The 18,091-nt window shown below is 48.5% G+C and overlaps 1 protein-coding gene across 2 annotated transcripts; it reads right to left on the bottom strand.

Moving 5' to 3' along the window:
- Positions 1–4,795: 4,795 nt before the first annotated feature.
- On the bottom strand, positions 4,796–15,563 carry Set (SET nuclear proto-oncogene). Of its 2 annotated transcripts, XM_087899792.1 has the most exons (9): positions 15,549–15,563; positions 14,993–15,220; positions 8,912–8,969; positions 8,172–8,314; positions 7,875–7,978; positions 7,668–7,781; positions 7,145–7,315; positions 6,908–7,054; positions 4,796–6,489 (listed from the first exon to the last, which is right to left on the bottom strand). In XM_087899792.1, the coding sequence occupies exons 2-9, from the start codon at positions 15,099–15,101 to the stop codon at positions 6,466–6,468; spliced, it is 870 nt and encodes a 289-aa protein (XP_087755918.1). In that variant the 5' UTR covers positions 15,102–15,220; positions 15,549–15,563; the 3' UTR covers positions 4,796–6,465. The 2 variants fall into 2 exon arrangements, with proteins under 2 accessions (XP_087755918.1, XP_087755917.1); XM_087899791.1 differs by lacking the exons at positions 14,993–15,220; positions 15,549–15,563 and adding an exon at positions 10,279–10,656.
- Between the last annotated feature and the right edge of the window lie 2,528 nt (positions 15,564–18,091).

An 18,091-nucleotide genomic window follows, 5' to 3' on the forward strand; every position in this document is an offset into this window, starting at 1 on the left:
ACTGCCAGGCTCAGCCAAGGCCTTAATACACAGTCCTGGGATTAAATACATGGCTTCATCTTCCATTTCAACCTCAGGTTACATGAACCAGACTAGTAAATTTTTCCCTTCAAGTTGTCCAGTGTTACAGTTCACCGGTTAAGAGGGTGTAGTGGCACATGCCTGTAATTCCAGCAGTCAGGTAGCTCTTGGGCTTCCATCTCAAAAAAAAAGGAAAAACATCCTAACTACTACTGCTGCCCCTAGAATGTAACAGAATCTGATTCGCCGTCCTTTGGACCAATGGCTCCATGTGTAAAGGGTGTAAAGCAGTTTTGCTGTCTCCAAAACAAAAAAACACAAAAACAAAGCAGCATTTGGTTCCCAGCCCTGCAGAGGAAAGCAAAGAGCACCTAGGTACTGAAGCGCGTAGCCACCTGTAACACTTCAGGGGATCCAGTCAATGCCCTGGAGTGGGAATGGGGAGACTGCAGTCACATGTACAAACACTTTGTTGGTTATTTACGAGACAGGGTTTTTCTGTGGCCTTGACTACCCTACAACTCTGTAGACTAGGCTCTAAACATTAAGCTTGGGGACCCACCTGTTTCTCCCCCCCACGTGCCAGGATTAAGGGCATGTGCTGCCATGCCTGGCTTTTCTTGAGATGGTGTTTTACAACGCCTTTCTGATTAGCATAGGACTCCATTAGATCAGCCAGTGCAGGATGTCCCGCCATCTCCAGACCACACTTCTTTGTCCTCTGATTTTCTCAGTTTTGAGATAGGGAGGGTCTCCTATCCCTGGCTATCTTGGGACGCTGTGACCAGACTGGCCACAAGCTCAGAGATCTGCCTCCTCTGCCTCCTCAGTACTGGGGCTAAAGGCTTGTGTGTTACAATTTTCAAGAATGTGGAAGAAAGCCAGGCAGTGATAGCATGCACCTGTGAGCCAGCCCTCAGGAGGCAGAGGCAGGTCTACACTCTTATGTGTGAAAGCTAAAGAGGGGATCTGGATGTAGTACAGTGGTTATGAAGATTGGGAAGGATGTGAAGGAAGGGTGTATGAAAGGACAATTGGGTTTGGTTATTACATGTTGTGTGTATGTTTTGAACTATCACAATGAACTCCGTTACTATGAAGCCAGCCTGGATTACAGAGCGAGCTCCGGGACAGCCAGCACTACGGAGGAAAGCAAACACAAAGTGAATAAAAAAAGTTTGTGCAGGCATGAGGGTCTCAAACTCAGAGATCTGCCTGCCTCTGCGTCCCGAGTGCTGGGATTAAAGACAGGCATGTACTACCACCTTGTGGCCAAATGCTGGGCTTTGCATGTGGTCAGCAAGCCCTCCACCAATGACGCATGTAATACTGCTTCAGAACCATTGGTCTACTTCCTGCACCAGGACGCTGAATGTGCCAGTCAGTACCTCAAAAAGGAGCCGAGGCTACAATATCCACTAAGGCATCTGGAAGGGTAGAGTCCAGCTGCACCTACTGATGAAACTGCTCAAACCCTTAGGCACTTACCCTTAAGAAAACCTGAAGATACCCCAGCCTCCTCACAGGACATCTCCCCACTACCTGGTGAACATCCTGCAATCACTAGTTCTCACTTGAACTAAGCACCATCCATCAGACCAGATTTTAAATTGGAGTTGGGGATGGTGGAACACACCAGACTGGTCTACGTACCAAATTCTAGGAACAGTCAGCCAGGTCTATTAGACCCTGACTAAAAATAAAACTAATGTGTTGGTCATAAGCATTTATGTAGCAGAGGTTCAGACTTGAGTCCACCACGTCAGGTGGCTAACATCCAGTAAATCCGGGTCCAGAGTACGCAGTGTCCTTTTTTCTGGCTTCCGAAGGCTTGCATACACCTATAGCAGACACTCACACAGACATATCATATACATGAAGTATATTTAGAAATGCAACATGTATACAAAGATTGGCCTGCCTCTGCCTCCCAAGTGCTGGGATTAAACATGTGCCACCACTGCCCGGCCAGAATTTTTTTTAAATTTATTGTGTATACAGTATTCTGCCTATATCCATGCCTGCAGGCCAGAAGAGGGCACCAGATGTCATTACAGATGGTTGTGAGCCGCCATATGGTTGCTGGGAACTAAACTCAGGACCTTTAGACAAGCAGGCAGTGCTCTTAACCATTGAGCCAAGGACCCAGAATTTTTTTTTTTGGGGGGGGGGTTCAAGACAGGGTTTCTCTGTGTAACAGGCCTAGCTGTGCTGGAACTAGCTCTGTATATCGGGCCTGCCTTAGTCTCCTGAGTGCTGGGATTAAAGGCATGTGCCACCCACCACTGCCCAGCCAGAATAACTTTTTATAAAGTTATTTTGTTATGGATGTTTTGCTTCCATAGCAGTGTGTCACATGCGGCAAAAGGTCAGAACATTTGAGGCTCCAGTACTGGAGTTGCTGATGGCCACTGGTGGTTCTGTGGGTGGAGAACTAGAGTAGCAAGTGCTCTCAGCCTTTCACACCCACAGGCTGTATTCTGGCGGACCTGGGACAAGGTTTGCATACATAGGCCAGTCTGCCTGTCTCTCAGGATGCTCGGCACAGACAATGGTCTGAAGGGAGTGCCCCTGCTGAGTAACTGTCAGGGATGGGAAGCAGCTTTCTGGCTACTGAGGTCAGCAGCCCAGTATTTTATTTTAGGTAATTAAACCCTAAACTGCAGGATTATCTATTGACGTTCCTAAAGGTTTCCCAGACCAGTCTAGGCCTCAGTAGTTTAGTGACTCCTTGTGAAACAGTATGGTAAGGTCAACTTGTGCCTCATAACCCCCATCAGGCCAGCCCAGATACCCTCTAACTAGATGTGGAAGCACAGCTAAGCAAGCCCAGGAAGCTGCTGGGCTTTCTCATCCCAGTCCAAGAGTCCAATGCTCAAAGTATACAGTGACAGAAATAACTTGAGCAGCCCATGGTTAAAGAACTAACTAGACATTGTAACTGATACCTGTAGTCCCACTTAGAAGGCAGAATCACTATGGCCAAGTTCAATACACCTTCCAAGAAATAAAAAAGGGCTGGAAAGGTAAAAATCTGGCTGTCTTTCCGGAGGACCAAGGAACTCCAGGACCAGGGAACCTCAACACCCTCTGCTGCCCTTCCAGAGAACTACCGACATAAAGGCAAGGAAAATATTCATACAAGCAAAACGTGTTACAAGGACTCGGGTAGCACCCCGCCTTTCCCAAATGCTGGAGTCACAGGTGTGGTATCTTGCCATAACTAACTCTTTCCTCTATATATGACTATCTATCACCTCACAAAGTCCAGTAATCCTATAGATACTGGGGAAACTCAGACTGAGAGCATCCAAAAGTTCAAGGACTAGAGTTCCACGGCAACTCAGAGACAATAGGCAATAAAAAGGAGAGCCCAGAGCTATTGAAAGGTGACTTTACAAAAAAACAGAAGGTACAAATGTAAAACTAAGGTATAGCATACTAATGTTAAAAAGTAGGTGGGACATCAGAGGTCTTATCTCCAAAATATACAAAGAACTCAAAAAATTGGTCACCCAAAGATCACATAATCCAATAACAAAATGGAGTACATGTAAGGAAATGTCCAACATCCTTAGTCATCAGAGAAATGCAAGTCAAAACTCAGAGATTCCATCTTACACCTGTAGGAATGGACAAGATCAAAAACACTGATGACAACTTATGCTGGAGAGGTTGTGGGAAAAGGGAACACTTCTGCATTGCTGGTGGGAATGCAAGCTGGTACAACCCCTTTGGATGTCAGTGTGGCGATTTCTCAGAAAATTAGGAAACAATCTTCCTCAAGACCCAGTAGTACCACCTTTGGGTATATATCCAAAGGATGCTCAATTGTCCCACAAGGACATGTGCTCAACTGTGTTCATAGCAGCTTTGTTTGTCATAGCCAGAACCTGAAAACAACCTAAATGCCCCTCGATCAAAGAATGGAAAAAGAAAATGTGGTACATTTACACAATGGAGTACCTACACAGCAAAAAAAAAAAAAAAAAAAAGACAGCTTCAATTTTGCAGGAAAATGATTGGAGCTAGAAAACATTGAGTGAGGTAACCCATACACAGAAAGACAATTTTTATCACATGTACTCACTCATAGGTGGTTTTTAAACATTAAGCAAAGAAAGCCAGCCTACAAACCACAATCCCAGAGAACTTAGACAACAATGCGGACACTAAGAGAGACTTACATAGTTCTAACCTACATGGGAAGTAGAAAGTAGAAAAAGACAAGATCTCCTGAGTAAATTGGGAGCATGGGGACCTTAGGGGTAGATTGAAGGGGGGGGGGGCAGGGAGGGGAGGAGAAAAAAATGTAGAGCTCAATAAATATCAATAAAAAAAAAGTAGGCGGGAGGGCAGTGGTGGTTCACATCTTTAGTTCCAGCACCTGGGAAGTAGAAGCAGTAAGAATTCGAGGCCAGCCCGGTTCAGAGCAAATTCCAGGGCAGGCTCCAATGCTCAGAGAAACCCTGTCTCAAAAAGTGAAAAACAAAATTAAAAGGGGGTAAGAGACATAGACTTAGTACTACTATCCTAATTTAAATCAGCACACACGCCCCAGCACTTTAATTGCTGAAGTCAGATTCACTAAATTCTAGGCCAGCACCCTCCCTCAATCACCAGACTGCCCAGTGTCACAATGAAGTGTATATGGATCCGGTAGACACCTCAACTTTTTAATTGTACCTGGGCCATAATCACCAATGAATAGCCCCAGTACCCAAACCATTAGTACATCTTCTAAATCTCTACAAAACAAGGAGAATGACCCCAGTCCAAAAAAAATCTTTATGTTCCTTTATTGGAGCAAGATTCCTGACGTATACAGTGATGTATTTACTAAACAGAGTCCTGTGCAGAAATTACACACTATCCATCTAGACAGATTTGGTTACACTTTGCCTATTGATGGAGTAGTTCCATTTATAAAGTTTTATACATCAAAAAGCTTTGAATTTGACCAGGCTGTCCATTAATCATCTCTGAAAAAGTGGCATTTAATTTTAGCTCTATTTTACAGCATTAAAAAGCTTATGTATCAGGTAGCTTTCCAAGACATTCTCTGCACAATGGCGTTGAGCAGACAAAAGTCCTTTATCCACTCAGATTCACAGAGTCTGAGAAGCTCTGCTACATACCTGGGACAGTGCACTCCCAACCACCCCAAAGACTGCTGACTCTGAAAGCCCATTTCCTTGGTCAGTTCAAATTGCCAATGAAGACACGCCAGCAGCTGTCCTTCGTACAGATGCCATTAGAGCAACAGGTCTGTGACATGGTGGGAGCAGGTGCTGTCATAATATCCAGGTAACTAAAGGCCCGTTTAAAAAATGCCAAATTGAGATAAAAATCATGGGTACAAGTCCATTGCAGCAAACTGTACCCACATCCACCCAGTTACGGAGACATTAAGACATGATTCACATCCCTTTAACTCAATCTGCATAGCCCTGAGGTCATCCTGCAAAGTGCGTATCAAAAAATATGAAGTTAGGGAGACAAAGTTTGACATGACGCCATTATGCAGGTCAAACTTGGAAGGTCATGTTGAGCATCTGTTCTGATAGAAAAGCATCCGGTCCTTTGTGTACACATTGGTTTTATTGTAACAAAGCAACTTGTACACTTCAACATTTAAAATGAGCATCTTTTCCTTCCAGTGAAAACCAAAAAACTAAAATAAAAAAAATAAAAATAAAGTTACAACAGAGAATGTGAACTCCAAATAAACCCCTACAGGTTCTGCTGATTCTCCCATTGAGTGGTAGGGCTCGAGTCATCGTTAGGAGAGAATTTTATTTTAAAAGTGTCATCTTAAACTGCAAGGATGTCTGTTAAACATCACAATTAAACATGCCAAAGGAGAAGCCATGTTGTCACAATGCCCACTTACCCCCCCAGACACCTCAAACCCACCCTTGCTGACCTTCTATACCCCCCCTTTTTTTCTTTTTTTTTCTTTTTATTAAACAAGAGAAAGTAGACAGATACATGTTGGTAAATGCTAACTGTCTGTATTCACATAGACACAGTGTAATCTCTGAGCCCAATATACAGAGAAAGGAAAAAAGCTAGAATTCTATGCACTACTACACAGGGGCCTAGCACCCCCCAGCCTCCAGCAGAGCCAAAGGGGCTGGAGGGCTTTTCTTTTTTCCCACAGAGCACGGTGGTGGTGGTGTTGAATCCACAGTTCGAGACAAGAAAAGATAAAAATGAATGTAGAACAGAGTAGTGGAGATTCTTTTCATTGTATTTTGCTCAAGACATTCCCAAAATAAGTTGAGAACCATGGTGTTGAGAAGTGAGACCTCAAAAACAGGGCGAGTGAGCACAGGAGGAATTGGGGAGGGGAGGGAAATGACTGCAACTTGCTCCCAGGGACTGGAGAAATTTAAAAAAGAAAAAGAAAATAAAAAGAGGTTGGGATCCATCAGTCTTCTGCTAGTCGTCCTCGCCGTCGTCCTCCTGAAAGAGAGGGGCCGTCAGCCAGGGCGGGTTCTAAGACTCCTCACTGCCTTTACCAGCACAGGGCAGTCCCTGGAGAACCCAGTTCTCCTAGGTGAAATATGACTCTTGATTAAGCAAACACTGGCAGGAAGAGTATGTATGTTCATGGATTAAGAGCACTTTAGGACCCCGACACCCACATAGCAGTTCACAATCACCCATAACTTAAGTACTGGGGGATCCTATGCCCTCTTTTGATCTTTGCAGATAAATCACACAGACATGTAGGCAAAATTTTAAAGAAAAAGTCCCAGATGTTAATACCTCATTCTCCCCTAATCTCCCACATTCTAATTATATTATACAGTTTTATTATTCATTATTATATTCTATACATAATTTCAAAAGTCATTAGGGGGTTAACAAGTTTCCTTACCTCTCCTTCTTCCCCTTCATCATCATCTTCATCTTCATCTTCTTCACCTTCATCTCCTTCTTCATCAATATCTTCCAAGCCTTCTTCTTCTTCATCATCATCGTCATCATCTTCTGCCTCTCCTTCTTCATCGTCCATATCAGGAACCTTAAAAAACAGGCAACGTTCCTTTATGAACTGAACTCACTTTGTAGGACACATTAACACCCCCAAGTGAACGAACATCAACCAACTCACCAAATAGTACTGCAAGGGGTTTGGCCAGATGTCATCTTTGATGACCTCTCCTAACTCATCTGCACCTGCATCAGAGTGGTCAGTAAACCAGGTAAAGAAGCTCTCTGGCTCTTCGTGTTGTCTCTTCCTGCTGGCCTTATTCTGTGTTTGACTCGAGCGTTTTGTCAAATCCTAAATAAAAACGCAGTATGTCCTATTATTAGCCTATAACACCCAAATCCCCCAAAGCACTAAAGATCACTATAGAGCAATTACTAAGAACAATTATAAAATGTGCTTGTCAAGTGCTTTCACAGAAGTATGTGCCTATCATTTCATAAAAATCACTTCCACTGTAGACCTAGACATCAGACCTGTGTCTCCAAAAAAGAAAATTGAAAAACAAAACTCTGTTAGGAAGATACAGTGTAGTATAAAAACTTTTGTACAACTAGAATTGTATCTGATCTCTACACACCAGAATTTCTGCACTTTACACCCAGTGATCTAAGGCACCAAGCACTAGCAGATTCAGCTAATCTACCTTTCCAGATTTCCATTTGATTTCAGTGGACTTTGAGGATGGGTCACCACTCTCATTCAGATGAAATTCTTTGGAGAGAACTTTATTTTCGAAGTAGGGGTTTTCATCAAAATACTGTAATAAATCAAAAGATTAGCAATCAATAAACAACTCTCATAACCAAAGCATACATTCATTCTCAATGACAAACAGATATTTGATACTTACAAAATCTATTCTGTAACCTGATTTAATGTCTTCAAATTCTGTTACTTCAACTCTGGTTAAATAATGCAGAGCCTCTTCGTCTTCCTCCCCAAGCAGTGCAGACACTAGAGAAGCAACTCACTTAATGACCACTTTATAGTGTTTACAAGTTCAGTAACAGCTTTGTTCTCTGACAAATCCACTGACTCCAGGACTTTGTCCTGACTGTAGCCCTGTGAGATTAAGTGCCCCCAGAACGCCCCAATTCCAGGACAAATGCCCCCCAATAACCTTCATTACTGCTAACCCCCCACATACCTTGTGGATGGTTGACAAATGTGGTTACCCAAAAATTTGGGATTTTAGCGATCAATTCTGACCTCTTCTGAAAAAACGGTTGGCGGAGTTTGTTATATTTTTGTTCTACTTTTAGTATTTCCTCACTGGCTTGTTCATTAAGTCTGAAACAACGAAGGCATATTGACTGTGATGGCTGACAGATAACTGTTTACAACCACAGAATTTCTTACTGGGTTCAGGACTGCAAGAAGCAGTCCCCCAGTTTATCCCTGAAGACTGAATAAAAAACTAAGACAGTAAAGTTAAATATCCAAACTGACACATCTTAGCAACATTATTCTCCCTTAGGGACCTAGTATGTGGCATAACAGCCTCCAGGCCTCTAGAAGAACCAAATCCACAGAACTGGCTGGCATCTCCAGTCCTGGAAACATTGTATTTCAGCATAGTCCATTTCCAGGCTATTGTGACTGGGTTTCCCATAACAGAAAGTATTAAGAGAAGGTGTTGATCAAGAAACAAGCAACATTGGGGCCATACAATCTATGAAAATCCAGGTAGCCTGGCAATTTTGTAGCCTCCAAAAGCAAACCCAACCTACAGTCTCCCTGCATCTGGGAGGTTGAGGTATGCTTATTTTAGTCAGGAATTATCACTAGACCAAGAAACTGGACACATTCACCATAACCTTCCTTGACTGAATGCAGGCCAATCAGATCCTCAAGAAAACTTCCATAAAGTGAATTAAATAAATTTACCTGTCTATTTCATTTTGTACTTCGTCAATGTGTTCAATTGCTTCTTGCTGTTCTTTTTCTGCAAAACAAAAGAACACGAGACTCAATCCAAATTACAAGCTACACTTCCTGATATGTGCTAAAAATGTGCTTACTGCAAAGCATGCTCCCCACGTGTTCAAGCATGCAGTTGACAAATTACTTTCTCATTCCTTGACCCTAAAGTATCTGCTAGCCTACTCAGGAAAATGCCTCATTACTGGATCACTTTTTAAGAGTTTAAGGCTCCAATCATCGGCCTTCGTTATGAAAGGTGAAGGAGAGGCTAAGCCTCATTCAGAAATTCTTCGTGTTTATTACTAATCACATTATACACTTGCAGTAGAATGTGCCAGCTGCTAACTGAATGTGGAAACTAATCCATGACAAATTCGAATACTACCAACTGGTACAACGGCTTTAAAACAGAATAGCACGGCCTATTCCGGTTATCAACATATACCAACAAAAAAGACTAGCCAGCTACCAGTCCAGAGCCGCCTCTGCGGCGGTAGATCGGGGACCCGATTCCAACTCCTTCAACCCAATCCCGAGCAGACTGGTCATCATACACGGCCGTGCGCGATTTCTGAACGCACTTACTGGGAAAAGGCCGTCCCCCAAACTAGGAAGCACCGGGAGGAAAGGGGGTGTGCTCCAGATTCGTGCCCTTTTGTCCGGTGAGGACTGCGAGGGCCTTTACAAAGCCAAGTGGGCGTGAGGGGGCCCCGCTCGCGCGGTCCATTTCCGGTAACCAGCCCCGGGCTCTGCCGCTGCCCTTTGCTAAGAACGAGCCTCCCGGCGAGGGCCCGGCACCCTGAGGGCCCGTGGAAGGCCCTGCGTGCCTCGGCCGCAGGGCCAGATCCCTCGCGCGCCAGGCTCGGCCGAGTGTGGCTGCCCCACGTGGGGCGTGCGAGCCGCGCTGCCCGGAGCATCTTCGCGCCGGCTCCGCGTCGCTACCCCGCCCCAGACCCAGGCTCCCGGTCCCGCCGCGGCGCCGGGCGGGAAGCAGGACGGCGGGAGAGGCCGGGCCGCAGGGCTGCGTCCGGCCGCACCATGTGGCGGCGGCGGCGGCTGATGGGAGCGAGGCATCATGGCGGAGCACAATAAAGAGAGGCTTCTCGGGAGGGAGGGAGGGGGAGGAGAGCGCGGGCGGGGGGGAAGGGGGGTCTCCGCCCGCCGCGCAGGCCGCAGCGCCCCCGCCTCGCCCGCCGCCACCCCGGCCCCCCGGTCCCGCGCCGCACACAAAAAGGGCGCCGGCTCCGCGGGTCCCCGCGCGCCCCCCGCAGCCCGCGGCCCGGGCCGAAAGATGGCGGCGCGGCCGGGCCCCCGCCGCGCCCGGTCCTCACCTGAGGTCTCGTCGGCCCCGTCGTGGTTGGAGTTGAGCTCCTTTTTACTGGCTTTGGCCGTCGGCGCCGACATGGTGCCCTCCGCGGTCGGGGCAGGGAGCGGGGAGGGGGAGCGAAGGGACGGCCAAGGGGGCGGCCAGCGGCTTCCCCTCACGCCACACGCGCGGCGCCCGCTCGCTCCGGCCGCCTCCTCCCGGCGCTCACTTGCTCGCCCTCCCCTTGGCTGCCTGGCGCTGCCCGCGGGGCCTGACGCCGAGGCAGGCCCGGGCGCGTTGTGGCGGGCCCCCGGCCGGGGCTCTCGCTGAAGGCGGGGAGGCGGCGGCGGCTCGGCTAGACTCCGACTCGCGCTCCGCGCTCCGGCTCGCTTCTCGATTGCCCCGAGCCGCCTCCTCCTCCTCCTCCACCACCTCCTCCTCCTCCTCCTCCTCCTCCCCTTCGCGGCGAGGGGCAGTCGGCAGAGCGCAGGCGCGCCAGACCTGCGCAAGTCCCGCCCCCAGCCGGAGACGCTCGCGCCGCGCAGCCATTGGCTGGGGCCGCGGGCCAGGGGGCGGGGCCGAGGCGGGTGGTGGTGGCGGTGGTGGGGACACTGGGGCCTGGACGAGAGGCGGGAGGAAGCGGCTCCGCGACGCATGGTCCGTCCCCCGCGCGGCGCTCCCCTCCCCCGCTTTCCCCTTCTCCTGCCGACCCGGGACGTTTGCGCGCGACGGCGGGCGCGCGGTGACTTGAGGGGCGGGGCCTTCTCTCCCCAATATTCGCGCATCACGTGGTGGCTGAGCGGCTTCCCTATGCCGGGCGGCCGGGGGGCGCCGGAGAGGGGGCGCGCGCAGCCCCTCGGAAGTGCAGGCCTAGGGAATTCACAAACTACACACACCGGCCTGAGTCCTGCACACCCCGTGCACGGTCCGACCTTCCTCTTAGTGGGAGAAAGAGACACCTCCATCCTTTTTTCTAGATGGAGAAGCTGCGGACCTAACTCAAACTCTCATCTATCCAGTCTACTCCCAGTGCCCCGATGTACCCTTGAACCAAGTCAAGGGTCTCTGCACTCGGCTTTCAAATTTTAAAAGCTGTCACAGGTCGTACTCTAAAAGGTTCACACTGGAGTTTGAGTCCTCTGAATGTAGGAAGCGGCATTCTGCCACAGGTCCTTTGGCTCCTTAGCACCCAGTGCCCATCTCAGCGGAGTTTGAGGCGACAAATGGAGAAATGTTCATAGGTTCTTAAAGGGTAAAACAGCAAAAAATAGCTTTAGATTAAAAAGCCCTTAAGTACTATGTCAGGAGGAGGCTTTTCTGCTTAAACCATTTTCCAGATCTTGAAAAGACAGCAGCTCTCTTCTGTCTACCTGTACTTCAACACGTGGTTTTGGAAAAGCCCTCTTTCTACCGGGGTGCTCTTCAACTCGGGTTATTCACCCACCTTCTAGCATTCCAATCTTATTAGCGGCTCTTAAAGATAAAGCAATGTGGCTCAAATAGTCAAGACATTCATGGCGAGTGATCAATAAATGTAAAAAAAAAATACACAATATACAGTCTTCACAAACTCGAGGAGACTCTTCTAAGCCTTCTGGCTCACCTTATGCTCAATGAATTCCATTCATCTATTGTAAACTTAAGCCTGTCAACAGCCACTAAGGAAGCTTGGCGGTGGTGGTGCATGCCTTTAATCCAAGCACTGGAAAGACAGAGGCTGGTGGACCTCTGTGAGTTCGAGGCCAGCCTGGTCTACAGCGCTGGTTCCAGGACAGCCAGGGTTACACAGAGAAACCGTGTCTCAAAAAAAAACAAACCAACCAAAAACCTGTCAACATCCACTAAGGAACTCCACTAAAGACTCCCACAGCTCCCAAGCAAAGGGACCTCAGCAGGCGGATTTTTGAGTTCGGGGCCAGCCTTATCTACATACAGAGCAAGTCCCAGAACAGCCAGGGTTTGTTGCAGAAAAGCCCTGACTAGGGGAAAAATTCCACAAACAAAACCAGGCAAGTAGGACTTAAGAGACCAAGGCAGAAGGACCTAGGGTCAGCCTGGGATAGTGTGCAACAGCGTCTCAAAAGGAAAAACTGTTGACGGCCACCTCACTAGGGCATTTCTATGGGTCATGGCTGGGATTAGTTAGCTATATTTTCATGCAACCCTCACTCAACATAATGTAGGTTTTATAGATATTGAGTGCTGGGAGTTAAACCCAGGGCCTGGTGCCTACTAGGCCAGCCGCTCTATCACCCAACCCCGCCCCAGCCTCAAACTGAACTCAGATAGAACAGATACAAAGTACATTTTACAGACAAAAATAAACTGAGGTAATGGGACTGGAACCCCAGGCCCGGTGCCTGCTGAGCTTTCGCCTGTCTCCCATCCACAAAGCCTCACCCCTAACTGAAGTTTACAAGAAACGGGATCAAAATTTTTCTTTGATGGGGACTGGAACTAGCTATGTAGGCCAGCACAGTCTTGCCTCTGAGTTCTTCCCACCCCAAACCTTCAATGTTTTAAATGTGGCCTAAGAGACACAACTGACATCAAAACTTGGCGCACACACACACACACACAAAATACAAGCCTACTAAGAACGATGGGTAAGTTTCTTTCCCTTTGTATCATAAAAACATTGAAAACTTTTTATTTTACATGCAAGAGTGTTTTTTGTGTGTGTATATATAAGTGTAGGTTGCTCCAGGTGCAAGGAAGGGCTGGCTCCTCCCCGAGCTGCCATATGAGTGCTGGGAAACTAAATCCAAGTCCTTCAGCCAGGCGAAAGTGCTCCTAAGTACTGAGCCATCTCTCCAATCGGTTCTTTTTGTTGTTGTTGTTGTTGAGACGGGGTTTCTCTGTAGCTTTGGAGCCTGTTCTGGAACTAGCTCTTGTAGACCAGTTTGGCCTCGAACTCACGGAGATCTGCCTGCCTCTGCCTCCCGAATGCTGGGATTAAAGGCATGCCCAATAGTTCTTTTTAACTACAAGCTATACTTCATTACACAGACTTAATGAGCCACTCGTAGGAAGAACTTGGGATTGAAAAACTGTTTAACCACAAAGCCTAGCCTGCGGGTTGGTACCATTCCCCACACAGCAGGTATCAATGAAGTACCCAATCTACAGAAGGGGCTCTAGGGGCCTTTTCAGGCACTGGACTTCAAGATGAATGCAAGTTCAATAGGAAATGGAAAACAACGCAGAACGGCGAGAGATAAATATGGGAGAGGCCTGGCACAGACGTTATCAGGAAGTCACCAAGCACTCAAGGGCTGTTGTGATCTGACGCTGGGTACAGTGCCTGGCAGGCCACTACTGTCCACTGAGCACACTCAAGAAGACTGGGGCTGCACCCTCCCAACTCTTGCGGGTTAGCTATTTCTTGCCAGTAAACTAAATGGAAGACCATGCAGCAGGTTTGGGGTTCCATAACCCACCAGGACCTGGGCATTAAGGTGCTTGCCTGTAAGCAATCCCTCTGCATCAGAAAGTTCAAGGTCACTCTCACTGACAAATGAGGCCAACTTGAAATTTAACAAAAGGGAAAACGCCAGGTATGGTGCTGCTTTTAATCTCTGCATGGCAGAGGCAGAGGTAGGCTAAGTGCCAGGCCAAGCAGGGCTGCTCATGGAGACCCCCGTGTCTTTAATCACTCCTGGGACATAGGGCAGTTCTCTGCCTGCCATTTGAAAGGGGAGGGACTGAACCACAGCAAAGGGAAACAGAACCACAGAAGTATTGAGATGTCTGCTTCACTCGGTGCCTAGTGTTCCTTTCACCCGTGGCACGAAACTTCAACCAAACACTTTCCCTCGGCTTCCCCGCCCTATACCAGACCCAAACCGCGCGGGAAAACTCCACCACACCACGACTCGGAGTAGCGTCTAAGAAACGCAGCCCTCACGGTCAACAGAGGAAGACGAACACAAAAAGATCTGAATGAAAAAATGAGGGGTGACTCTGGACGCGGCCAAGAGTAGCTTCTGATAGTAGCTTAGGCAAAGGGGAAGAAGCTGGAGAGCGCTCTACTCCCCCACCCCAGGGTGGGGAGACACGGGTTTCCCGGAAGAGGACAAGTCGGTATCCAGGGCCGGGGATGAGAGAACACACACCCAAGCGTTTCGGTCGTTAGCATTCTAAGTGCTAGAGGAAGCCCACCACCACGTGGGGAATCTGGAGAAGTGGGTGGGGACCAAGTGGGCAGGGTCCTCGGTACCGGAAGTCTTAGTTTGTACCTGGAGGACAACCGAGAGGCTGTCTTACAAGTCTGGGAGCCAGTCACGTGACAAGCTTTGCTCGGGCAGGATGGGAGAAGGAAGCTGGGAGCCACACGAGGTGGCAGTTATTCAGGCCAGAGTTGTGGGCTGACGGCTGCAGCAACAGGGAGACTAACCTAAGAGGGCTTGAACCTCAAAGCCTCGGAGTTAGAGGGGTGGAGAAGCCTCAGAATGGTTGGTGGTGCATCTACCCGCACAGAAACTCCACAAGAGAGAGTTTGGGGGTTGGGAAGAGCAAGCTGGGTCCCACGTGGTGTCGCGGGCCAGAGGAAGTCCTCTGTGCACGGGTTCCCCAGTCCCGCGCTTTCCGCTCCTTCTCTCACACCGGCCTTATTTCCCGCCACCCCGAGCTGAGAGCCTTTTGGGAGAGTTTGTGGGGGTCCCATCGCCAGAAGGATCGGGAGAGAGAAAAGCCAATCACAGAGTCGATCAGCAAGGAAACGCGATGGAGGAACTTACCTCCCTTCGGCAGGCCGGGAGAGGCCGACTTGTCCTCCAGTTTCGGGGAAGGAGCCGATTTGGGTTTCTTGGACTGAGGCAGAAGCGCAGATTGCCGTTTCGGGGCCATGGCACGAGGGAAGTGGCTAGAAGCCAGAGGCCAGAGGCCAGATGCACACAGCAGGAAGAAACTCGCAGGAACTGAGGCGGTTTCAGGTGCGGGAGATTTAAGTCGGCCTCGCAGCCGCCCTGCCCGCGGGGGATATTTACATGACAGTGGGACACACACCCCCACGCCCCTTCTCCCAGCCTCCTCGCCCTCCCTCCAATCAGCAGAAACTTCTTTGAGTTGCTCTCGGCGGGGGCTTCCCGGCGTTGGAGGAGGGGGCGGCTTCAGCGAGAGCAGCGCCCCGCCGCCTTTGAACCCCGGGTTGCACTGGGAAGCCCGCAGCCAGTGGCCCTGCCCGCCCCCCAGAGCCCCTGCGCTACACGCCCGGCCCCCATCCAGAGTTCTTCCTCTTTCCCTTCACCCCCCAGTTTGGTCTCCGGCAGACTTAGATGCGTTCTGTAGCCTCACCTCGGCCTGGAACATTCTTCACGCTTCCCCACCCCCCTACTCGTGCGTCTGGCTAGACTCCTTCGGAGCCTGCAGATCGCCGCTTGGAGGGACAGATGAATGTTGGAAGAAAAGGGATTCCCGGGCGAGAATTATAAAAAATTGCGGCGGGGGAGGGGAGAAAAGATTTGGCGCACCCATTCCATCCACCCAAAAGGGATTGAATCAGAGAAGTAAAATGCGCTGGCTCAGCCTGTCGTCTTTTTGTTTTTGTTTTGATTTTTGATTTTTCAGGACAGAGTTTCTCTATGTAGCCCTGGCTGTCCTTGAACTCATTTTTTTAGACCAGTCTGTCCTCAAACTAGAAACCCGCCTGCCTTTGCCTCCGGCGTGCTGAGATTAAAGGTGTGCGCTACCACAGCCTTTTAGGCTGTAATATTGGCACTCAGAAGTTGAGGAAGTTCACAGATTTCAGACCAGCCTGAACTAGAGTGCAAAACCCTATCCCCAAAAAACTACAAGAAAAAAATTTGTGTGTGTGTGTGTGTGTGTGTGTGTGGTGATAGGTCCAAGGCCTCCAGCAAGCTCACACACTACCACACAGCTACACTTTGCTCCTGCAGGGATGATTCCAGAGCATCTACCTTGGGTGCCACATACCCAGGTAATAAAAAACAAACATGGCCAGGCGTGGTGGCACATGCCTTTTATCCCAACACTCAGTACACAGAGGCAGGAAGGTTTCTGAGTTGGATGCCAATCTGGTCTACAGAGTGAGTTCCAGGACAGCCAGGGCTGTTACAGAAAAATCCTATCCTAAAAAAGCAAAAAGTAAATAAAAAAAGAAACAAGCAAACAAATGTGGAGCGTTGCTCAGCAGTAACGCGCCGACCAACTGAAAAGCACACTAAGACAAGAAGCAAGGAAGCTGGACAGCGGTGGTTCCAGGTGCTTTCTGTCAAGCCTGAGGAACTGAATTCTATTCCCACAGTAGTCCTATTACTCCCCCATCACACATCGATTGTGCACACACCACACACACACACACACAATCACACAGTTTGTGTTTTCTTTTTTCTGAGACACAGTTTCACGATATAGGCTGACCTAGAGTTTACTCTGAAGACCAGGCTGGCCTTGAACTCAAGATATCTACCTGCCTCTGGAGTACTGAGATTAAATTCCTGTGCCACCAAACCCCGGCTCAAAATAAATCTTTAAAATATAGTTCAAGCTAGGCATGATGGCACAGACCTTTAACCCAAGCCCTCAAAGGCACAGGCAGGTGGATCTCTGAGTTCCAGGCTAGCCAAGGGAACACAGTGAGCTCCAGTCTCAAAAGAAGAGGAGGAAGGGAAGGGGCTGAAGGTGGCTCAGAGATTAAAAGCATTCCTTGCTTTTGCAGGGTTGGCAGATTTCTTTCCCAGAACCCACAACTGTCCTTAACTCCACTTTTAGGGAACCTGACTGCCTTTTCTGGCCTCCTAGGGCAGTAGACACACAAGTGGTACACAGACATTCATACAAGCAGGACACCCATACATATAAAATAAAAATAAATACTTTCAAAAAAGGTAGTAGCCAAGGTCAGTAATCTCAGCACTGGGGACTGAGGCAAGAGGAACAAGAGTTCAAGGTCATCCTTGAGTACCTGCTTCGCAAATTTGAGGCAGCCTGGGCTACAGAAAGCTTTCTTATACACACACACACACACACAGGAAAAAAAAACAGCAATAATTCTGAAGGTTCTCAGCTGGAGGGCAGGCAAGGAGTTCTAAGCCAATGGAAGGTTGGTGGAAACACTCTGGGAAACTGTGCTGGCTGGGTCACAAAGGCTGGAGATGAACATAGAACACAGTCCTAACAGCTGCTCCCGCCTTGCCTCCAACAGAGATGCTCAAATGCTTGCAAAGGCTTGCGCGCTAGGATTCAGAATTGCGCACCCAACCTGCAAGGAAAGCTTTTGCCAAAAGACAGGAATGAAGCTTAGAAACAATGTTGGAGGGGGCTGATGAGATGACTCAGTGGTTAAGAGGACCCAGGTTCAATCCCCAGCACCCACATGGCAGTTTGCAACTGTCTGTAACTCCAGTTCCAGAGAATCGGACATCATTATATCAATGCCCATGAAATAAAGTTAAATAAAGTTAAAAAAAAAAAAAAGAAACAATGTTGGATGGAAGACAAGAGACACAAAGAGTAAACAGTGGGGTCTCGTTTGCATAAATTCCAGAATCAGGCCAGCCCTGGGAGACCGCATTTGTAATCCACCTGCCCAGGAGGCTGAAACAGAATTGATGCAGCACAGAGGACGTTTATAGAGTGAGACCTTGTCTCAGAAAAGGGGGTGGGGGACGGCAGGATGGCTTGGCAGAGAAAGGCTGACTGCCGGGGTTTGATCCACAGGACCTACGGTGGTGTAGGAAACCACACTAAAGATGCAAGATCTGGCTCTTGTGCACATTCATATAGACATGATAAATAAATAAATATAAAACAAAATGCAATACATGTAATTTAAAACTTTTAGAACTGGCCCGGTGGCTAAGAGCGCTGCTTGCTCC

Source organism: Myodes glareolus, chromosome 21 (assembly GCF_982192425.1).
Source record: "Myodes glareolus chromosome 21, mMyoGla1.1, whole genome shotgun sequence".
NCBI classification, from domain to species: domain Eukaryota; kingdom Metazoa; phylum Chordata; class Mammalia; order Rodentia; family Cricetidae; genus Myodes; species Myodes glareolus.

Coding starts and splice junctions, on each gene's coding strand:
- Set (XM_087899792.1), bottom strand. CDS start 15,101: ATGGCCCCGAAACGGCAATCTGCGCTTCTGCCTCAGTCCAAGAAACCC. Junction 7,316..7,667: donor TCAAATGGAAATCTGGAAAG/GTAGATTAGCTG, acceptor GTTTTTATTTAG/GATTTGACAAAACGCTCGAG. Junction 6,490..6,907: donor ATGAAGGGGAAGAAGGAGAG/GTAAGGAAACTT, acceptor CCTCTCTTTCAG/GAGGACGACGGCGAGGACGA.